General features: G+C 34.6%; 1 protein-coding gene across 1 annotated transcript; it reads left to right on the top strand.

The window, feature by feature from the left end:
• Positions 1–24,725, top strand: LOC111635594. Its single transcript, XM_023380599.1, has 43 exons — positions 1–78; positions 3,049–3,070; positions 3,149–3,325; positions 3,394–3,552; positions 4,750–4,934; positions 5,580–5,760; positions 6,690–6,853; positions 9,994–10,410; positions 10,480–10,714; positions 10,833–11,006; positions 11,071–11,294; positions 11,370–11,505; positions 11,576–11,673; positions 11,758–12,074; positions 12,157–12,322; positions 12,397–12,622; positions 12,690–12,877; positions 12,943–13,096; positions 13,170–13,332; positions 13,794–13,993; positions 14,068–14,331; positions 14,404–14,552; positions 14,617–14,785; positions 14,866–15,014; positions 15,085–15,210; positions 15,508–15,630; positions 17,528–17,633; positions 17,702–17,778; positions 17,934–18,061; positions 18,130–18,256; positions 18,327–18,702; positions 18,768–19,012; positions 19,083–19,307; positions 20,144–20,245; positions 20,762–20,877; positions 20,956–21,121; positions 21,204–21,482; positions 21,566–21,692; positions 21,756–22,045; positions 22,114–22,237; positions 22,311–22,558; positions 22,630–22,801; positions 22,881–24,725. Exons 1-43 carry the CDS (start codon positions 34–36, stop codon positions 24,356–24,358), a joined length of 8,997 nt encoding a protein of 2,998 aa, XP_023236367.1. The 5' UTR covers positions 1–33; the 3' UTR covers positions 24,359–24,725.

Here is a 24,725-nt window from a genome sequence, read left to right as displayed (position 1 = left end):
TTTTTAGATGTCTTTTCCACTTTTAATTGAAACATGCTTCGACATCATCTCGTCATCACCTTAATCAACATCATCTTGGTAAGTTCTCTTATAATGTTAATGAAAATAAATAAAAATATGGAATAATCACTTTACAGTTATTTCTTTGTAAATTAATTATATACTTTCAAAAGGCTGTGATAATTTTAAAACTAACAAAGGGAAATTCGTCTTGAAATATTCAAAAAAAAAGTATAAAAAACATAATTCCCTAAAGTGTCCATAATTCAATAGAAAAGTTGGCGTTTACAAAATCGAAATTCCCCAAGGAATGGTTTGAAACTATTTACAAAGCTTGTGCCCTTGAAATCAATTGTATCTTGGGGATTTTGGAGCCAACTCTCGAGGGATTTCGTTACGTGTCACTTATTTACTCCCTCGAGGCGTTGTGAGTATTAATATATTCATTTTAATCACTTAACGAGCAGGCACCTAAGCTATTTTTTTCACATTTTAAACGTTATTAACCGCTGTTTTTAGAATATTTAGATTATAGAATAGATGTATTAGTTAAGAGCATTAGCTTTTGTTGAATATTATTTTTCTTGTTTCCTGTAAAATTCTCTTCTTTTTGTGGCTGTAATTACGGGAAACGTTAGCTTATAGGCTGACTCATTGTATCAACTGCATGCAATGCGGGTGTTGCAGAAAAGGGCGAGGCACCACATTCGATCATCATAAATCATAGGAACAGTCATTGAACGAAATCTGACACCGGTTTGAAATTAACTTCCCGTTTTTTAGGACCCTTTCTCGATCAAAGACGTATTTTGTTGTGGTTCCAACTTAAAAATACGCTTTAAGATGCAGTCATTTGAACCTTTCGAAGAGATTTTGGCATTTTTAGGTACAATACTTTGATTGAAAAGAAAAACATCAAAACATCAACATCGATATAAACTCAAGTGTAAGAAACTAAAAGGTTTCAAAAGAAATAAGATTCTGGAAGATTTAGAGTGTTATTTAGTAGCTAGAAGAAGTGAACTTAACAGAACAAAGGGATTTAGTGGCTAATAAAGGTGGTAACACCACACCAAAATTTATAGCCTATAAATTAAATGTAATAATAATAAATGTTTGTTTCGTGACTTTAAATGTGTATCGATGTTACAGAATCGACTGTGTAAGCTATTATCACTCGATAACACTTGTGAAATAAGGGTAAAGATACAAAGAAACGATTAGATTAGTATAATGAGTAAAAGGAACATAATTAGTTCATTGTAGAAAAGTTGTGCTTGTAAATTTAACCTCTAAAGTAAAGTGTAGAGCAGTTGGAAGCTTATATCGATTGGCACCTGCACCCAGCATTTTTAGTAAGTGGGTGTAATTTTATAAACGATGATTATACTTACTACCGGATAATAACTACAGAGGGGGACTTAAACGTTTTTAGATAATCGATGACGGATTGTAATGTGTAAATGTGTATGTTGCACTGTGTAAATTTGCAAGTCAAACGAACAAGTTGCAGCATATTATGATGAAATTTGGGAAAATGTAGACAATTTGTGATAAGTTAGATCTGATATCTGGAATTGTTTTAGCGTTAAATGGACTTCAAAGGTCCAAAAATTTCAACACTTTCTTAAAAAAAAGAGTAAAAGTAATTTTAATTTATTAAAATTTTCCTCATGTGTTTTCTTTTCTTTCCTTTTAATTCTCTTCAGCCTTAACTCCTAAAATTACACCTAATTCACGGAATGTAAACATTAATAATGGTGTTGCCTATGATATAAGTTGTTTAAATACAGCAGCAAATTTTATTTGGGCACCAAAAGTACCAAATGCCCACGTTAAAGAATATATTAGAGTGACAAATGATACTTATCCATACAATAAGTACCTTGTAGCTCTGTATGATTGTAATAAAGGTTATACCATGGAGAGTAACAATACTTCTAAGCTGTATTGTCGGAGGCACCACTGGATAGGAGAATATCCTAAATGTATACGAGTAGGTAAGTGAAAAACATTATTTTTTTTATTAAAAGGAAAATGAAATCGTATTAAAATTCATCATATTTCAATTAACTCCTTCCTATTTAGACGTTACACGCGTGAAGGAATCACGGAAAATCCACGTGGCCATCTTGTGAGCCCGTGTTCGGTGGTTTTATCTACTCAAAAGATTTGAAACATTGTGCCAAAACATTAATTGCTTTGATTTTTTAAAAATAAAATTATTATCTAACAACTTTATGTACTAGGTACTAGAGAATTTAGTCCCTTGTGTAGGGGTCTGGATGACAAGGATGGTTGAGGCATCATTACTTTGAGGGATCTGGGATAAAAACCAGTAATTTTTCGGGAGTAGTCTGTCCCGGATATGTCTGGTCCTCTCAGCAGCCCCATATTGGATCTGTCTGAACTAGTGGCACATGGTGCACAGAAGAATTTGAATTAGGGAACCCCACGTAGTATTGACTTCATAACTTTTGAGGGAATTATTTTCTTATAAAAATTATTTTGGGCTCCCCCCTATTGATGGGATCCAGGCAATTTCTCTTTTTTTGCCTACGCGATAACGCTGCACTGTCTGAACACGAAATGGGCTTGTTAATTTAAAAAGGCCCTATTAGTGTTTAAGAAAGAATTTTATAAAATCTCTAGTCTTAAAATGATCCAAGTTTTTTCTAAGATAAAGAAATAAAGAATAAAAAATATTTTACTACTGGTCCATTTAAAATTAGTAGGTTTTAGCGTTAGAAATTACAGAAATCGTTAATTCGGTACCCTGATAATCCGGCATGCTACTATTCCGCGAATCCGGTATTTGCTTGAACACATGGTTTACTAAAGACCCCAAATACAGTACTTATCTTGATTGTATACAGGGACAAGTCACTACTAATTTGAGGTGGAGAGCATATATTTTAAATTAAATAAATTAAAAATATAATTGAAAATTGCAGTCAGGCATCGTATTCATGATNCCAAAAATTTCAACACTTTCTTAAAAAAAAGAGTAAAAGTAATTTTAATTTATTAAAATTTATTTTTTTACAGATCAAAGCTCAAGAAGAGGAAGGTTTGTCTATACTTTTTGTTATTGTTACTTGTTACATACAACCAAGCAGCGTAACTTAAACAATACTTTGACTAACAGGAGCGCCGAAATGTCTGAAAGTGGAGCCAGAATCGATAGCGTTCCAATGGTCACCAGGGTGTTACGACCCTCAAACATTAACAGTAAGCAAATGCAGGGACTTGTGTATTGATTCAAAGTTTAAATACGCAGCCCTGCAAAACGGTAATCGCTGCTTGTGTGGTAATTCGATAGAGAGTAAGTAGATCTTTAACTTCTTAATCAATGCATTAACATCCCGATCTAACCGATCGATATTTTTATAGAGAGAGTAGAAGTTGACTCGTGTTCCCTCCCCTGTTCGGGAGACGGGGATAAGATCTGTGGTTCCGAAGACCCCAACGTGTATACGGTCTACGACATCACAATTAAGAGAACGTTGGAAAGAATTGCATTAAAAATATCATCGAATAAAAGCTATACAAGTAATCACGCTATAGTTACTCTTGTAATGTTTTGCGTCTGTTGCCGAGGTAACGGGTTTCGGTGTAGTTTTAGACCGCGCCCCTCGCCACCGTCGGAATTGTTACCCCGACCTCCACCTCGTACGGTGTCTTTGTCGAAGTGTCGCGCTTGGCACCCTCTCGTTCTTAAATAAACATCCCTAGGAACAATACTGACAGGTATAGTTTACTCTTCCTATCTTCTGATTATAAAACACCGCGATATTTTTTGTATAAAAAAACTTAATTTAGGCACCCCTTATCTGCTTTTCCTTTCGAAATGCCCATAAGTTGATATTGTATTGAGAAATCTTTCTTTAATTTTCCTTAAGCAAACACTTACAAGATTCATACTCATTTCTAAAATATCTTTCCTCGTAGGAAAACTTTCTTGTTATTAATTTTAATTTAAAGTATTTTAAAACTTTTTGCCAATTCGCATTGCATAAATTCTCCCTCTAAATATTTTGTATGTAGTTGTTAATCTTGCAACTGTGCTTACAAGTACTGAGTTTTTCATGTATTTTTATACATGGAGCTTGATTTCTCTTCCATTTTATGGCTATTTCCAAGGAGAAAATAACGTAAACTTTATTGACAAAAACAGTTTTTCACTTTCTTTTGCGCAAATATTCATAGTATTTGGTTTTCTTCCTAATATCTTCCTTTACGTGCGAAAATTCCGTTTTCTTACTCTAAATTCCCGTCTTTTCTAGAAGAGTATTATGATTAAATACTTTAGTAGATTAAATTTTCTTTCATTTTGAAAAATTGTGGCATCAACAGATATTGTTGAGCTTATTTTCAAGCAATAGTAGTTAATTTTTCCTGTCTATACAATAAATGTACAGTCGTAAGTTCCATCCCTCAGTTTTTTTTTTTTCAATTCATCAAATAAAACTTTAAAATCCAAAAATCCTTTCGTTAAAATTAGATTTAAAAAGTTTTAAACACATTTTTTACAGTTTTCAATTTTATTTCTCAAATTTTATCACTCTGAAATCGAGGAAAATGAGAGAATCGATCCCATATAGTTCTTGAAACCGGTACTTTTCCACGATAAGATAAAAAAATGCAACAAGGTCACTTTATGAATTAAAATAAATAAAAGCTAAACATTTCTTAATAAAACTGATAATTTATGTTTAATTATTTAATTCGGTTTGTTTTCTTTCATAGATGAACCAGTTAAAGTAAAAATAGAAATAGAATCGTCACAAGAACTTCCATTATTCATTAACTTTGGTGACGGGACGACCACTAAAACTTCAGCCTTTAACGAGTTCTCAGTCGACAAAACTTATCTCACACCTGGAATTTACGACATTGTAGCTGCTGTTACAGACAATGTCATACATAAGTCAGTAAGTTACGATTTATTTAAAGAAAATTTCGTGAAAATCGAATGTAAACTGTGCGAAGTAACGTTAAAACTCTCAAACGGCGCGGACGATATAAATCGTGCTGCAACTATAACTATTCAATGGCACAAAAATAATTCATTTTAATTATGCCCGATTTCCGTTCTTACGTTCTTTTAATTACCGTGAACGTGACTAAAAGCATTTGCCGTGACGGCTGATTTCGCGATAAATGCCAATCTCGAGCGATTTTCTTTGGTAACTTTGGCGATTTCTCGGTTGGGTCGTGACGTTTTATCGATTTTGCGTATCGATTCACCCAATGAAAGCGGTGACGGATACAATTATAGATGATTGCGAAAGATAATTATTTTGATTTCTGTCATATCGATCGTTTTTGGCACTCCGTAATTTATATAAGAAAGATCACCTTTGCCAAATCGCTGCCAATTATATTAATTAACATGTGACTCGCGATCAATTCTAAGATCGGACAGGAAATCCAAAATTTTTACGTTTTAGAACGAATGAACAAAGACCTTTTTACTTGCTTGACTTTTAAATTCTTGCTTTCCTGTGGTATCCTAAATTCCAGTTGCTCTTTAAGGTATCACAGCAGCACTAAACTAAATCTTAGTTTCTAAACAGCTAGTTTCTGAGATTGTTCGTGTACAAGTTGAAGAAAAAGAGAGCAATATACAATTAGAGTGTCCCGAGAAAACAGTACCCGAGTTAGAAAGTTCGTGCCAGGTTACAACTTGGAAAGGAAGCTTGAATATTCTTCGAGTGGAAATTGGTGAAGCAGAAGCTGAAGAATATAAAATACCAGGTGATCTAATTTCTATTTTTTAGAGAGGATACAATTTGAATGCCACGGAATTCAACATTCTGACGTAATCCTTGTGCCACACCCGCGATTAAATGATTGATTTTCTTCTTAACTTGTGTAAAAACTACTACGTTGAGCTTAGATTATAATAACTCGTATGAAATGATGATTAAACAATCCATAATATTTTCAAAATTCCAAATGAAATTTCAAGATATACAGGCTCGAAGACCGTCTTTGCCAAATCGCTGACCATCGAGGTCAAGAATTCAAAGTCTATTCTTGACTTCTAAGTCTGTTTTATGGATTTCTAACTTCGAAAGTCTGAGCTTGAACGATCTTTAATCAATTCTCGAGCATTTCAAAAATTATCTTTGGCGAATCTTTAGGATAAATGCAAGATTTTGGAAATTTATCACGAGTGGGTTCAAGAAGAATTTGAAATTAAGAATCGGCAGAGTTGTGAAATTGCATTTTATTTTACTAAAGATTTATTTTTCCGTAAATTCGTATATCATTCCATTATAATTGATTCAATGAAACCTGATCGATTGGAGAAGTTTTAATTTGCATAAGTTTAAAATGGCAGATTCTCGCCATTGCTAAAAACAATGTTTCTAGGTAATCATGTATCAATTTCCTGAAGGATTTGTATACTTTGCGTTGTAACCAATGAACAGAGTTTATTATTTTTATCATTTAAACATATTCATATTAATGGGTGTGGTCGGAAAAGTAACATTTAACTTTGGAAATTGCCTTCCAAGAAAAGTTATCTAAAGTTCTTAGTAATAAATTAAGATGTTTCTCGTTATCCAGTCGTATACACAGAAAATTATATTGTCAAATAAAATAACATAAAAGAAATTTTGAAATTCGAATAAAGAATGAGCAGCACCACGTATTGCAATTTGTGATTTTTTTTTCAGCTCCAGATATAGTTTGTTCGGGGATTGCAGTTCCTGTTATAGAGGATGCAGATATTCTTGGAGAAGGACCCGACAAAGAAATACTTACGTCCTTGCAGTTACCTTACGGAAAAATATATTCATTCGAATATTACGGTGTCGAAGAAGGTTCATTCGATGTTATCGTGAGTATAATTTATGAATTTAGCCTATATAGAAAGGATTTTTTGGAATTTTGTCCTTAAATTATATTAATTCTGAGTTAAATGTTTTTCCAAACTTTCTTCCGATATAAATTAAATCTGAGAAACTTTTATAAGTACGTAATTGAAAATGGCATTAAAGTTTTCAAGAATACTGTAATCAAGTCTCACATTTAAGTAAACTTGAGAAAAGAAGTCATGTTGAACTTATATTTAAGGCATTAGTATTACAAATCCGCGACCAACTACTAGTGTTCTGTTGTTATATCCACTCGGTTACTGCCAAGTTACCAAACATCTCGTTAATTAGTTCTTTGTTTGAGTCGAGAAAAGCTTGGAGACTATAGAAGCTACTCAATGAATAAATAAAACTATAATCGAAATGTAAAATAGCGTACAAATTACGGAATCCGTGGCCAATCGATAATTTACAATATCAAAATATGGGAATATTCAAAGCAGAATATATGTTAACTCTTTTGTGAATTACGCTCGCCGACTTTTCCGTACTCACCAGAAGACTGTTAAAATTGGGCAAACATATTTTAATTATAGAACTCTTAAATTGAGGCTTATTCTTCATGTATTTACTCGACAACGTAATCAACTTTTGGGTTGTATATTAAACGAGGGCTAGCTAGACGAACTAAAACAGGGGTGGCTATAGCAAACTGTGAGACGGTTATATCATGGTCCGGGGTAAGGCGTACCTCGGGGAAAGAAGGTCCATAGAGCCATCTCCAGAAATTATTTGACATATAAAATAATATATATAGAAAGAGAATGTTATTAAATAATGTACCTACAAACAGTAATAAATACTTAAAATTTTAGCTTTAAAATTGTATACAACGTGTTTTTATTTAAAAACTATACATAATAAATCAGAATTTCGTTATTTGGGATTGTCATTTGAAACAATGGATGGGAGTGCTGAGCCACCCTGGCCTCCCTGGGTCTGTTATTAAAACAGACTAAAGAATGGGCGATAACGCTTTGATCTTGCTGAGAGAAAAAGAGTTAAATCTAAATTTTTTACTTCTGGAATGTATCACCTATGGTAGGCTTTACGAAAATCCGACTAGTTTTCACATAGAAAATTTTAGGAACTATATTGACTTCATAGAAATTACTTACTTTTGTGGAAACAAACGCGTTCTTATAAGATCTCTTTATGCATTGTTTTTTACAGAGAGATCACAATACACAGTTAATGAGAGAGGTTATAAATAATTTATTATTTAATAAGAATACCGTACAAATAATAAATTATTGCGTTGTTTTCATGATATTCTTTTTAAAAACTATTATCTTTAGGTATAAAATGTTCCATAAACAAATTTGGTATAGAGAATATCAAATGAGGCGTATAGTTTCAAAAACGGATTAAATCCATCTTTTAAAAAGTCTTTAGCTAAGTATGATAAAACTTGATCTTATATATTTTTCTGCTTTTTTCAATGATGATTGTTTGAAATTTCTACACTAGCCAAAAACCGAAAAGGGGTATGAAAATTAGAGATTAGTTTCAAAATCACACACATTCACAACCATTATGTTTCAGATCCAGAGTTACCGTTTTTGAAACTATACTCTTTAAATAATCAATGCTATTATTACAGAGAAGAGCACTAAAAAAAGTATATAGATTTCAAATAAAATATAATAAATTATTTTAAGCTGCAAGAAAAACAATAAAAACTGAAAATCTGTGATAAATCTAACTTCGTGTAAAATGGTTAATCTCTTCGAAGGCTTGAAAATATACTAATAAATTATAACAAAAGATTTAAAATAACCATGAGATATCGCTTAATTTGTATCGTTCTCATTAGATGATGCCCGAGTTCAAAGTGTGAACACTCGATGCCATACGAATATGATGCTGGAGGAAAGATTTTGATTTGAGGGGATAGCTGCAAGAATATTGGTAATGTTGGAATGGGAGGATTTATTCGGTAAATTCATGCTTTCCAAGTTGGGCTTTGAGTCCGTACAAATGATGATCTGTTTGTTAACTTTTACCGCAAAGGAAATTGCTTGAAGGGTGGCGTATTCCTCGGCCGTGAAGATGCTCGTTTTGGGGGTGGAGGCTGAAATGTGTTGAGGTGTTACTCGTTAAGCCGCGGTGACAGACTCATTATTTTTGGAACCATCTGTTGCAATTAGTACTTCATATTTCTGATGATGAATCCATTTGTTGAAATTAACTTGAATAACCTCTGAGACTAAGTTGTATCGTTGGAAAGCGAGACCATTCACGAGGATTAGAAGATTTTTCATCTTCAGGTGGACTCCTGGGCACGTAGGCATCGCTATCAGCGAAAAAGCTGACAAGCTTGCTAAGAGAAAACCTTGTATCACCAACAAAACAAATTTCATTTTTCCAGAAGATTTCTCGCCATCAGTAAACAGGACACGAAAGAAAAAATGAACCAAATATGGATCTCCTACCGTAAAGGGAAGCCTATCCATGACGGGAAAAAAGCTCCGAGTCCATTTACAGACATACCATCATTCTTATCAACAGAGCTCGCACCACATCTCTTCTTACCAACCACTTCTTGCATAAACAGAACCTAGCCAGACAAGACAAATGTCACTATTTTCCTTTCAAAACTGATAACACCCTCCATAAATTGGATGAATGCGTCATTTTTCAAACGACCAGGAATCTCCTTTGGGCAAATCCGGACATCAAACGCAACAGCAACAACAAAATTAGTGATTGTTTCATGTATATTCAAAAACAAAAAATTAAGTGCATTATAAGTCTTTCTCATCGTATATACAAATTACTAACAATACTAGGGAGCGCCACTGTGCCATCAGTTAGACTGTAGGGGCGACATACCGGTAGCCGTGTAGCTACTGCCCAACCGAAACTCAATCAATTACTTGATGCCACAGAGAGAAACGTGTTGTTATTATTATAAATTGGCATACAGAATAATAAATAAATTTGAAGGCTTTTAAAGCTTTTAAATCTGATTCTCGTGTTGAAAAGCGCGGTTCTTCAAAAATCACCGTAAACCCAAAGTTATAAAATGTCTGTTTATTCCATTAAATCTTTACTTAAATATTTGTTGCTTTAATTAAATGTTAATTGTTACTACTTTTAGATTACCCAACCTTCGTGCCAAGATGGAGAAAACTGCCCAACACCAACTTGTGGCGGTTCGTGCCTCCAATGTTCTACTCCATTTTGTAGTTGTTCTGCCAGATGTTCAACAGATCAAGGCTCTTGCGCTTCTGTACGTAATACGGAAGGCGAAGAAGTGCATAAATACACGTTTGAAACGAAGAAAGGTTACAATCTTCGTACCTTGACAGAAGAAGAACAGATGGTAATAGCACACGGTAGTGGAGTGAAAGTCATTTGTGGTACAGCTTTTATAGGGAAGAGAGATGCAACAGACTTGGAGAAGGAATTGTTTCTGGAAGATACTGATGGCGATAGCAATAAAGTTGGACGACTTTTCTTAAAAGTCTGTGTAGCACGCCCATTTGTCTTCGATATAGCTCTTCAGTGCGAACAGGTTAGCTTTCTTTTGATTTCTATTATGTATATACTTATCCACCTATTGCTATGCTTACAATTTTTATAGACAGGGAAATTTTCTGTCAACGTCGTCTCCATATCTCAAGAATCCAAGACAGAAAGCTCCGACACTCGAAATGTAGAATGCCAACAGCCCATCGAAAAAATGACCATAGAAGTGGAAAAGCACACCATCAGTGTATTGGAATCGTGGACTTTGACAATTCGCTTCCATAAAGGGAGTGGCATCGTCATTGTTTATGACTATGGAAACGGAACCACTGAAGAATCTGAACCTGAAGGTATGTAAATTTTTGTAAAAATGTTTATCGTTGGGATATCTTACAAGATATTTTGCAAGTAACATAAATATTGAACATTTTTCCTTGATTTACATCATAAAGCATATTAATTCTCTAGATGATACAAAGTATATCAAAGAAATAGTATGCCACGATTCAGGAATTTATAACATAACAGTTAATGCCTCTAACGTACACGGGAGTGAAGTGGATGGCGTGGAGCTTCGATGCTTTAATCCGATTACTGACTTTTGGCAACTAGAAAACAATTCTCCTCAACCGTTTCCTCCCGGTAAATTATAAGTTGTTTTAGCTGTGATATATCAAAACTGTATATTAATTGTTTTCCTATTCAGGAAATGTCGAATTTTGCTTGAAGTTCACTCATGAAGGTCCATTGCCCAGTAATGCGGAAGCCATAATAGATTTTGGTGATGGTCTTCAAGAGAAAGTCATGCTTTCCGAGGAAATCACGGACTGCATCTCAACAATTAGTCATACTTATGAAATCTTTGTCAGAGAACGCATTGCAACTATTAACATAACTAATCCTATAGAAGAAAAGTCTTTCAATACACAGGTTAGTTACGAGTAGTATCCTTAGTATCAATATTCTCAAAATTTATTAATATAATAATTCCATGTCAAAATTTAGGTAGTTTTATATCCGGGTGACCAAACATTCATCGTTACTGTCAACACTACGGAACAGCAATTTACAGATCCAGATTACGTGGATGCACTTTTAGGCGAAGAGCTTCTCTTTAACATAACGTTTGGAAACATGTCAGGTGAATTATATTTTCGATATAACGTAAATTGATACGTATTTGATTTTATTTCTCAAACTGATCCTTTCAGATTTGGGAGAAGTTTATCAGATAACATTTGTTTCTCCTGATGATAATGTAACTGTAGAAAACATAACTGAGCCTTCAATCCGTCGTAATTTTAAAATGGTTAAAAGCAATTTTAATTTGTTTATCCGTATTTTCTTTGCAATTAGTGTCATGGACATATACAACTATTTTTTTTCTTTTTAGTTAGGGGAATATGTCGCATACTTCACTGTATTTTTGTACGAAATGTCTACAGATTACTCCCATCCAATATCCATTTTCACTTACGAAAACTTGACCAGGGTACTAATTACCCACGATGGCTCCATACCTGGGCATGGGTCATCAAAAGAATTCAACATTACTTTAGACAAGTTTGATGAAAAAACCTGCTTAATCTTTTATTCTAATGACGGGATTAGCCTACCTCAATGTTTCGGCAACCGTAACAGCTGTCTAGAAGAATACGATGACGGTGCTATCTCGTCGACATGTCCACCCATTAAACAAATGCCCATAGAGTATGTACTGTATCTTGTATGAAATAATCTAGATTTTCTAGTAATTCTAATGTTTGTAGTAACCCATTTTAATTTCTGATAGGGTTAATTTTACTTACCGAGACGTACGAGTTGTGACAGTGAAGGCTGTTGCATTCAATCCGAGATCGACAGTTTTTCACGAAACGTTAGTCATTATAAAAAAGCAGGGTGATGGTCCCATTGTATGGATAGAGAATAATCATACAACCATCGCCAATCCGTATATAGTAAATAAAATTTAAAATTTGCCCAAAGTCTCAGTCAATATTCGTCGAAATTTACCAAGATTTTTATATTTTAGCATAAGAGATGCGAGGCATTTCGTTTGGAAACAACCATAATCTTAACGTCTAACATGTCGTACTTAACCCTGAAGAAATGGTATATTAATAGCACGGATCCGAACGGAATTGAAACTAATCCCATAGATATGTCAAAATTTGAATCAAATAAATCTTCTCTTTACCTTCCTCCATTATCATTACAATACGGATACTATAAATTCATCTTCCAGTGTATTGTACTCGGTAAGTTTTGTAATAGTTATCTTTAAATTTCTCAACACTATGCCAGAATAAATGTGATTTTTCTCAGACGAGAACGATACCAACAAAGAATTGGCCTCCGAGCAGGACTTCACGTTCGTTAAAATCACAAAGTGCAACTTAAGAGCTAAAATTTTAGATACTGAAGAATCATTTATAAGGAAAGGTTTTGGTCAGACGATTCAATTACGCGGTGCATCTTTATCTTTCAATCCTGATGATCCACAAAACAAAGAAGTAAGTTACATCACCGTCATCGGCTAGTCTTTCGTAAACGTCTCGTAACATTGTATCTTTCGTAGGGATTGACAGTCAGCTGGTTTTGCAAAAGGAAAGGTGAAACTCTCCAAAGAGGTCCGAAAGGTAATTTAATAAAGGCTAATCCCTCTAGCCCCCTCAAAGACGAAAGTCAAAGAGGAGGAGAAGATAAAGGAGGCTGCTTTTGTCAAGGTCCAGGTAAAAATTGTTTCTAGGAAATTTGATTTGACGAAAATTTTATTTCATTTCTCTTATATTTTCTTAAACTTAGGTTTTGTTAACATGGATGGTGATGTAGTTTTCGTTACGAGTTGGTTTTGTAAATCCAATGAAACATATATATTTGTACTACAGGCTCAGCTAGGAAATAGAAGAAGTACAACCTTTCTTATTGTCGAAGTTGTTGATGGCACACCACCAACTATGGTCATTTTGTAAGTAAAGTTTAGAAAATCATCAAAATACATCAATTATGAAAATCAATTATTATATCTTATTGAAGTACGACTCGCAATCATGTGTTTATTCCGGCGGTAGGAATACACGCCACTCGGGGAACCACGCGATTGTGAGTTATACTTTGTGATTTGCTCGGCCTCAAAATGAAATTCGTCTTTCCTTCGCGCAGTCTTCCTTATTGTATTATTCATCTCAAGTTTAAAGGGTAATGAAAAGAAATTAAACGGAAAGAAAGAAAGTATAAACATCGTTCTTCAAAGTCGTCCACATGTAAGTGTGAAATCCGGTGGTAGCCCCATCAAGAACGTTTCTGAATTTGCGCGCAACTTGAGAGTCCTTGAAAAAATCTCAATAAAATCCCCCAAAATTGTAAAAATGATAAAATTTCTTACATGTTAATACACTAAGAAAGCTAATTTTAATTTTCGCATTACAGTTGTGAAAAGGACCATATGTGCATTCGATACTTGGACAAAGTCTATATAAACAAGGATAAATGGCTAACGTTGAGGTATAAATGCATAGAGGGATGCATGGATGACATGTCTATTGAATGGGAGGCGAGCTGCTTAAAATCAACAGATATAGAAGATGAAAACGAAACTCATATTGCCGATTTGAAAAAGTATTGCTTAGGTGTGTAAGTCTGAAATTCATCCTAGTTATTGTTGCTACAATTATTTAATTACGAATTTAATCATAATTTTCAGGTGATAGAGGTCGATTAGGAATAAATCATACTTTATTTCAAGCTCATCAACAATGCAAACAATTCCGATTCCGTATTATAGCAAAATCGACTGAAGGAGTAGGAAAAACAGAGATGTATCTGATTATCAACCAACCTCCCGAAGGAGGAACATGCAGCCTCACTCCGACTGAAGGAACGTCGTTGCTACAATACTTCTTCATGAAATGCTCCGGATGGACTGATCCTGAAGGGAAAACCAAAGTTTTTACATACACGACTATGGGTAATTAGTAAATCTGTATTGATCTACTCCGTAATTTATATTCCTTTATGTTACAATTTATTTTCTTTACAGTAAATATAATAGGAATGTATACGACAACTCTGCGTAACGGGATAAAGACATCTTTCGATTTAGTTCTACCTGCTGGAGAATTAGAGGTTTTTGTTATAGTTACGGATAATTGGGATGCAGAAGTTACGGTCCTGGTCGCTGTCGCTAAGGTAGGTAGATGAAAATGGCGCCTGTCGAGGGATATCGCAGATATATACTTCTATAACAATGTAGGTCGAACTTCCCGCTTGTGAAGAGTATGAAGAATGGAAGCTACTTAGATGGTTTGATAAGGCGATGGGAGAAGGTGACGCAGGTTTGGGATCACAGATAGCAGTTGCAGAAATAATGGAAATCAAAAAATGTTCAAACTCTTCGTTAGACAATGTTGATAATTTGGGAAGTAAGTATTCGGCGTTATGAATATTCTTTATATGTGGACTTATAAAATTAGAATTTAGTAAAACTTGCCTTCGTTTTTAGATGTGAGTGACGATGCCATTAATACGAAATGGAACGAATTTTTGGACATGGAAGGTGCGGATGTTAGTTTTTTTTCACCTCAGGCTAAAGAAGAAGTTAGAGAAATGATAATTGAACAAAAGGAAAGTGATATGGATAATACAGCAAAGGTGAATATTACCTCGGAAACGATATCTTGTAAGAGAACTCGTTATAAATTTAAATTTCTTCTTTGACTAGAACAACAATCAAATGATGGCCAGATTGAGGAATTTAAGACCAATGGAAACAGTAGAAGATCTAGAAATGATTTCCGGAGCTATCAGCTGTATCACAATGAATGGCATGATGGACAAAGAAGGAATGGTTAGTGTTCATTACATATGAAATTGATAGATTTTTTTCTTAAAATGCTATATAAACTTCACGAAAATGGTCTGCAGCACCTTTCTCATGTTGTCTACTGTGTCTATCGAAATCAGTGGACAACAAGATAAAGGCGTTGTAGTTCATTACTTTTCAGTCGTTGTAAGCTTTACGTGCGGTAAGTTAAAGCAATAATTTCTGAGCATGTATTCATAAATAACTGATTTAAAAATCTAATTATTAAATAATTGCCTGTTCTGTATCGAAAGTAATAAAGGAAATTTGGTTTATTTCCAGGAAACTGCTCTTGTAGTGTTAAGGAATTCAGCAGAAAGATTGGAAGAAATTTCCATTAACAGTGCTGAGGATATCCGAAACCTGTTAGAGAAAATATGCAACATTATGGACAGAATAGTTACGGTAAGAATAATTCATTTCAAATGAATGTGCTCTCAATTTAAATCTTATATAGGCTAAGTGATGAATTTGATAGCGCGGTTCCCAATTTGGCTTTAATAAATTCGCATTTAGGATATGAAAATAAATGATATTTTAAAAATTACACTGGAATTAATTATTAAACTCACAGTTTGTTGGTATGTGAAAAATTTACTGCGCTGTTTAATACAATTCAAAAATATTGAGACTCATACATATATCCCCACAGTGTTAAAGGTAGAGTTCATTTCTGTTTTAGCCGGTAGCTGCAAGAAGCTTGCACTAAAGATTGACAGTAAACTTACTGAAAATGAAGTAATTTAAATAACAAGTTTTTAAAACAACTTTAACACTATTTAAAATGTATAAAATGATATTTCAGAAAAACGTACTTACTACAGTTGTATCGAAATGTAGGGGTTCTTTTTAGACCGCTTAGTCGGTTAAACCCGCTCACTTTGTCGTCGGATGGCTAAATAGGAGAATCTTTTCACGGTCGCAATGAATAACTCGATAGGGTCCGCGAGAGAGACGAGTAGACCGTTTAGTAAATAACAAAAGTTTAATATAACTATAAGCTAGAATATACAGGATTTTACAAAATACAACTAAGCTACTCGCGAGGTTCCCGTTCTATCCACGTGGAGAGAAAGAGTTTACATAAGGGCTAACAAAACATCTCTGAGAAAGAGATGTTCTCGATTTCTTCTGGAGGAGTATATGATGTTCTAAGCTCAGCCTTGGTCTATGTCGGAAATTGGTGGGACAGGAGACTTCTTCTATGGGGATGTTCGCTCTGAAATGTGGCGAGGCTGGAGATGTCCACTCTGTATGTCTCTGGGAATGTCCGCCTTGACTCGAGTGCCAGATTCCTTTTTATCCGATCTGGGAAAACCCATTCGTCAGGAGACGAAGGTTGATTTTGCAGGTGTTGGGTCATAGGTGAACCGTTGATGACGTTAAGATGTCGTTAAATAGAGCTGCTATTACCATATTTGGTTCGACACTTGCGAGATTCATTCTGTTTACTTGTTCCACGGTTGACTTTCTCCTCTTTTAACAATAGGTTGTTATCGTTTAGCACAAGATTATTATAATTCTCGTACAGTTGTTGACAGAAAGGGTGATAGTGTACACCGTGTTTCCTTAACGATGGCGATGGAGAAATAGCCTTAAGAATTTCCTTAAGTTAGCGCAAATCAGACCTACGATCTTTACAGAAACGATAACGCTGCTTACGGGATTAATCTCGCGCTGTATTCCGCGTGGTTTGAGACACAGCGTGGACATTATACAGAGAGGGGTGAGGTGTGAGTCCGTCAACGCTTTTTATTTTTATTTTGGTGGCGTTCGTGCTTATGTGGGATAGTCCACCAGCGAAAATGTCTCACGACACAAATAGGTGAGTTTGAGACTTTATGTATAAGCTTAGGCTAGATATTGCGTATATGCCACAATCTTTCCTTTATTTTTTCCTTTTGTTACCATAGAAACCACACATTTTTTACTGTATGTCTACTTCCCAATATCACTGCACACCATTACATTAAAAATTTATTAGTTAATGAGTTAATCGAATCTAGATTAAGGCTTGAAATTCACCATAATATGGATCAGAAGGGTGTTCTGAACATCATTATCATTATAAATTTTGGGATATCTTCATGTTATATACTTCATATTTACAAATTTAAAGGAGTAAATCTGAAATATAAATCATGCACGCAAAAAACAAAAGAAAATGAAGATTTGAAGTGGGCCTGAGTTTATACACAACGGTTTGTCTTTCAAATATTGTTTGCGGTAAGCACTCATTAGTATAGCAATATCCAAGTTTTGAACTGTAATATAAGTTAAATGGTTGCTTTGTATGTTACAGTCAGTAGCTACACAACAGATGGGATTTTGTTTCAAGGGAGATCGAGAAAAAGCGGAAGAGGAATTTGAAAACAATCCAGACACGAAAAACCCATTTCTTTCTTTTGGTAAGTTTAGAAAATTTTTAATTATGGAAGTTATGAACGCTTAACTACAGGTCAATTGTTTTTTTTAGTCAAACCACAAACCAAGAAGGAAGCAATGAAGAATAAGAAACAGAGAGCTACGGACAACTGCGCCGATCCAGTTTATGTAATTATTCTGTTCTCAAACGACTCCACGCGTGCCATAATAGCGCGGAAGCACTACCAATGGCACACGTAGATTCGTTTACGAACAGAATCCACTTCATCTCTAACGTGGTCTCCAGCCAACCGTCGCACAGACTTTAAAAATTCTGCTTACAGGCAAAAGAAATCATCATTAAAATTCAATACGTCATCGTCAAAATCAAAAGGATAGTTGTAGAACTTATATTCGTGAACAAACCGTTCAATCTCTGCACGGAAAGTGGTTTTAAACTCACAATTTATAAGTACGTCGCTTTTTATTGTCGCTTTCATAATTTTTTTAAAAATGCTTTAGATAATCCCACCTTTGCAGAATCTCCAAAAATACGAATGACATGGTCATCAAGAAACGCCAGGCTATGTTTAACTCAACCGATGTCTGCGAACTGAGTGGAAAGCCTGACGACGATTGCTCTTCGGATACTACAATAGCAGTACAGGTAGGTTTGTTCGAACTTTTGTACTTATTTGAAAGGGTATTACATTAACAGTTGCCATTTTTCATCACAGATGGTGAAATGGAACCGACCATTCAATTGTTACAGTAACAACACCGATAAACTGTATAAAGGATCAGCTACAATTCAACTCGACATTGTTGATGCCGAAAATAAAACCGCAATACCTCAAGAAAATTACGAAAAAAAATTTAAATTTTCTATTCCGCGAGACGATCCAACACCGTGTTGGAATAATGTCAAAGTTGACTTCAAAAGTCACAATTTCTTGGCCTACCATTTTATAAACGTTACAGATGTAGGAGTTTCTATCATTTTTCAGTTTAGGCCCAGTTGCGATGCTCCTTTTGTCGTCTTCACTAAATATGACCACAAACCGACAGTTAAAGATTTCGAAAGTATATTTCGTCCAGAAGTCGATGAAACTGGTATGTTTTTGATCACTGTTATTGTGCCGCTTATCATTTTTTTATTTTATAAACCGTGCTTTTAGGGATATTCTCGATGACTCTAACCACTGATGAAGACATCAAAGATAACTCGACGCTGTACATCGCAGTAGGCCATCTCGCTAATAACACTGACGCAGATTTCTTCTTCGATAATATAGATTCATATAACTTAACAGCAGAAAATATGACCAACAAATTCTCTTGCAATTATTCGTATTGTCTATTTTCCACCGCTTGCTACTACTTTGACGAAAATTCAGAATTATGGAGAACCGATGGCTGCGAGGTAAGTTCGAAACTTTTCCAATGTTTTCTAATCTATTTTTCATCATTTTCGTTTGTTTATGTATTTTTAGGTCGAGGCTGTCAGCGAAATGGAAACTAACTGCAGTTGCGATCATCTGACATCGTTCGCTGGAAGTTTTTTAGTAGCTCCCAATATGGTGGACTTCGATTACGTCTTTGCTCACGCAGATTTCAGCAATAATTATATTATATATATGACTTTAATTGTCACTTTTATCATTTACGTGTGCCTCATGATTTGGGCCAGATGGAAAGACAAAAAAGATGTGCGAAAGGTATGATTGCTTAAAACGTCACGTTACATTGTCAGCGAGTTCCTTAATTAGGGCACCGAACTTGTCTATTTTTATCATTGAACATTTAGGGCGGTACAAAGTTTTTCAATAATGACTCAGTAGGTCCTAAAATGGGCTGTTAGAATTGACCAGTATTAGTATTATATATAGTAGTCATTTAATTAGGCAAATTCCATTCCGATTATTCGGGAGATCGTTGTTTGTATCTATTTATAATCATCGGGCGTTAAGCTGTTTATTATATATATTATATTTTTATTTTTAAATTTTAAATTTTGGCTTCCACGGCATCAAAATTTCGTTTTTCTATTTTTTCAAATGAAAAGACGGGTCAAAAGTAAAATCTTGCACAAGGGACATGAAAAGCTAGTTACGGCATTGCACATAATGATAAGGAACATTCATCCGTGTTATATCACTCGATAATATCTTCTCTTCGAATATATCAATTTTTACGCTCTTTTAAACTACTAAGTTACAATTAAACTAAGAAAGGCTTGTACATTTATGTGTGTGTCCACGTTGGTTGAAAAATAGGCATTAAATGTAAAAATTTGCGTTTATCTCATGACCGACGAGTTCCTTACTCTACACCAGAAAAGCCTCGATGGTTTGAGGCTAACGAAAATGGCCGCTCTTTTACGTTCGCTCTTCTCAGTTTATGGAGCATTGTACGGTCACACGATGATCTTACGATGCATTTTACATCATAAAGTCGCGATTCTAACTGAAAAGTTGAGAAAATTTGTACCTCCCTTATTGTTCAATTTTTGAGTATTTTATAATTCTTATAATCGAATTTTGTTTACTTCCAGTTAGGTGCCACACCACTTCCCGATAACGATCCCAAAGACAAATATATCTATGAAATTCTAGTGTTTACCGGACATCACGTGAACGCTGGAACAAAATCTAAAGTAATTATCGAACATTTTTCTTTAATAAGCTTCTTTCGCATGTAAATTTTGACCCTTTACCACGTCCCCTAATCAGTTTCCCATTAACAATTAACAAATTCCATATAAAGTTCATCTACACGTAGAGGAACTGTTTGGAGACATTGCAGTTCAGTTTAGTTTCGTGAAGTTCTTCTATCTTTATTCTTTGACAGTTTTCAATCTGTAAGAGATTAGTGTATATCCAGATGGACGTCTATTTGTTAAACTTAACTAAGTAGAATAACAACTAAAACATCAAAAAACTCTCGTATTTTTTAACAAATTAAGCAAATTAACGTGTACAGCATCCAACAAAGTAATTACATAAACTGTGTTTACCCAATATTCATAAAAACATCAAATACTTCGACTAGTTTCTTTATTATAGATATTATATGGCTTAAGTATTGTCAATGTAATCTTGTAACAAAAATTAAATCTTTGAATTATTCTTACAGAACATATAATAATTATAACGCCATATGTTTAATCCAGGTCTATTTTATGGTGTCCGGCGAAGATGACGAAACAGAAGTTCGAACCTTAGCTGATGGTAAGAGACCGATTTTACGATCAGGAAGTGTAAACGTTTTCGTCATGTCTACGTCAAGGTATGCACTACAAGTAGCATAAATAAATAAGCGAGATAATACTAATAATTGCGACATATACGTTTGATTTCATTCTAGATCTCTAGGTGATCTATTTTATCTCAGAATTTGGCACGATAACTCCGGAAAAGGAAAATGGGCCTCGTGGTTCTTGCAATATATCGTGTTCAGAGATGTTCAGACAGGTCAGAAGTACGAGTTCATCGCCAATAAATGGTTTGCAGTGGAAGAGGGAGATGGCCTGGTACGTTTCGGGATCTGTATTTGTGGATTGAAAGGAAAAACTTTGTGAACTTTCTTTTGTTTTTTGCATATCATTTTTTCAGATCGATCGTCTGCTGCCTGTTGCTGGAAAGGAACAGAAAGCAGAATTTTCCCATCTTTTTGCTACAACATCGCGCCAGAAACTCTCTGATAGTCATCTATGGTTTTCAATTTTTCTTCGTCCGCCTCGTAGTCGCTTTACGCGAGTTCAAAGAGTTTCTTGCTGCATGGCAGTCCTATATTTATCTATGTTAGCAAATGCCATGTGGTATCAGAGAACGTCCAATCAGCCCAGTCCGGGTGCCTTGAAACTAGGACCATTCTCACTCACAATGGAACAAGTAAGTAATTTATGTCATCATTTATGGATTTCAACTCGACACAATTATCAATATTATTAATTAAGTACTGTAATTATTTATAGGTGATGGTCGGAGTTATATCCAACTTCGTTGTTTTTCCTCCTAGCTTTTTGATGATTTTCTTTTTCCGTAAGTCACGTCCGAGAAGGTTAAGACCTTCCAGAATTGAAGAGGCCCTGAAGAAGCAAAGTAAGTGAAAAATTATTTCTATACTCGCTCATTACAATATTTTATGTAAAATTTAAATTTCAGGAGAGGCGTGGGAGACAGAGTGTGGAGAAATGTCAGCTAATGCGGGAAGAGGAAACAGTAAACCGCTTGATGAATCTGCTATTAAAGAGAGGATTAAAAGAAAGCGAAAATTTACCTTGCCCTGGTGGTGTGTGGTTTTTGGTTGGTTTTTCGTATTTGCTTCTATTGGCGTGTCAATTTTCTTTCTTTGGGCTTATGGTATTCAATTTGGAAACGTGAAAACTTCTAAATGGTTAACTGCCTTAGTCATTTCCTTCTTTTCTTCAGTTCTCCTTACTCAGCCTATAAAAGTAAAAATTAACTTTTATTTGTATTAGAATTTAATTTATCATAATTCTTATCAATAGTATTCTTTCAGATATTTTTAATTGCAATGTTCCTGTCAATGGTGTGCCGAAAGTTGGATTACGATGAGGATGATGCGGACGAAGACGAAGAAGATCCCCAACTTGAGAAGGATGAAGAATGGTTACACAAGCCAGGTATTATAAACTTGTTATAAACAGGATCAATTAATGGCTTATAGTTGTATACTTAAGTAAACATGCATCACAGTACCAATTCGTCCGGAGCGTCATATGTACAGACCGCTGGACCCTAAAGCCATAGAGGCTGCAAGACAGGAAAGAGAAAAAGAATTAAGGCTACACAGTTTAATGAAGGAAATATGTGGATATGGAGCTTTTCTGTGGTTAGTCATAGTCATGTGTATGGCAGAAAGAGATCCTAACGGATATTACATGCGGTTGAATCTTATAAATGATTTCATTAAACCGGGAGATTTATGGAACGATTTCAATAACGTAAATATCTTTTCAGAATCTTTTTAAGTTGCCAGAAGTATGGGTGTTTGATTTTAAAAATAAATTCTTAGGTGAATACAGAAGTGAGATTTTGGAACTGGACCAATGAAGCATTGATACCAGAACTTATTGCGGGAGATTGGTATAATGGCTTGCCTCCTTTGGGTCTAAGAGGATTTTTAGATGATAGAAACAATTTGAAGATAAGTTATGCAATAATGAGACAAATAAGAATTAAACCAAGTAATTTCTTGTTTTATATTTTATAAATTACAGACGCAGGACTGGAGAATAAATAACTTTATATTATTTTCTAAAACAGATAGCTGCGCTGTAGCGAAACAAATGAAAGAATTTACTCCAGAATGTGCCGGTTACGGTTCTATAGTTTTTGAAGATGGTGGCCTGTATGGTTCAGGTTGGGATTCTAATTTTACTGCCGAATCCGGAACTCCACCCGAATACAAGTACTTAACTGCTTCTCAATTGAAAGGGTATCCCTTCTGGGGCATGATGGATTATTACAGTGGAGGAGGATATGTGGTTCCTCTATTCGAAAAGCAGGACGACGTTCGTAACATCATTAAACGGTTACAAAAAGAGAATTGGGTAGGGAGACACACCCGTGCCATTTTTGTCGAGATATCGGTATATAATGCGCAAGTAAATCTGTTTGCAGCAGTAACTATTGTAGCAGAGTTTCTTCCTGGGGGTGGAATCACTCCTTATTATCATATTGATCCCATTAGGTTACTCTTTTACCATAATAATAGTGGAATGTTCTTTTTAGTCGTACAGATACTATTCCTAGTTTTCATTTTATATATTACAATTAGAGAATTGAAGACTTTTTACAGGCAACGGATGAAATACTTTGACGAATATTGGAACATGTGTCATTTTGCCATATTGTTATTTTCATACGCAGGGATCGCAATATTCGTTTATCGTTTCATTCTAACTCAACAAATACTCAAAATTTTTAGAGAAACCGAAGGAACTGGATACGTAAAATTACAAGAAGCAGTACTTTATAATTGTTTATTGAGCTACATGCTTGCATTCCTTATGTTTTTAGCAACTTTACAATTTTTGAAACTGTTGAGATTTAACAAAAGAATGGGAATCTTAGCATTAACCTTGAGAAAGGTGGCAGAAGAGCTTCGTAGCTTTGGCATTTGTCTTATGGTAGTTTTCGGGGCATTCGTCTTCTTGTTCTGGCTTCTCTTAGGAAGATTCATGTGGGAGTTTTCTACTTTCGTATTGTCTTTTGAGTCCTGTATAAGCATGTTACTTAAAAAGTTTAAGTATCCAGAAATGGCAGCCGCTTCTCCTTTCTTTGTTCCTATTGTCTTTTTCATTTTCTCCATCTCTGCGGCCATGGTTCTTATCAATATTCTTTTAACGATAATCATACAAAGTTTCGAAGATGTCAAACAGGACATTGCTAAAGAAAACAAAGATTCCGAGCTTCTTCGTTTTGCCATCGAACGTGTTAAAATGATGGTGGGTGTTGGAAGATCTAAAGTACAACCGCTTCCTCCTATTGTACCAACAAAGAAGACAGTTTCGACTCAAGATACGCTGAAAGCTTTTCCGAGCAAAGTGGATCAATTATTACAATTCGTTAATAACGTTTATTTTGATAGCGAGATCGATTTTAACAGCAAAGATTTATTGAGAAAGATGAAAGGAAATCAACGCGAAGAGAGCGGAAAAGGTAAGAGTGGGAAAAGAAAGCCGGATACTCTGCGAAAATACGGTTCCAATAAATTTAGGAGAGAATTTGGCCATCTTTAAAGTCATTTTGACCGAATTTTAAGTGCCGAAAAAACAGCATTAGTGTGTACTGCAAAAATCTTTAGTGTTTTTTCTGGACATACAGTATATCTTTAGTGTTCTTTCGAGATAATGTATTAATATTTAACTTTATGTGCACTTGTTAGAGATTATAGAACAGAATTTGTTCAATTTTTACTATTTACTTTCTTTAATTAAAATACAAGTACTTATAAAAACTCGCTTTTTTCTTCTTTTCCTCAGAAGAATCATCAACTTATCTTGTAGAGAAATAGAACATAATTATAACATAGATAAACCTTAAAAATTAAATTGTTGGCAATATAAACGTGTTATAAAATTATAGAAAACTGTATATTACATGAGA

Source organism: Centruroides sculpturatus, unplaced genomic scaffold (genome assembly GCF_000671375.1).
Source record: "Centruroides sculpturatus isolate CEXI.00-Female unplaced genomic scaffold, Cexi_2.0 scaffold970, whole genome shotgun sequence".
Taxonomy (NCBI): Eukaryota; Metazoa; Arthropoda; class Arachnida; order Scorpiones; family Buthidae; genus Centruroides; species Centruroides sculpturatus.
The sequence above is the reverse complement of the archived record's forward strand: the minus strand, read 5'-3'. Positions and strand labels throughout refer to the sequence as shown.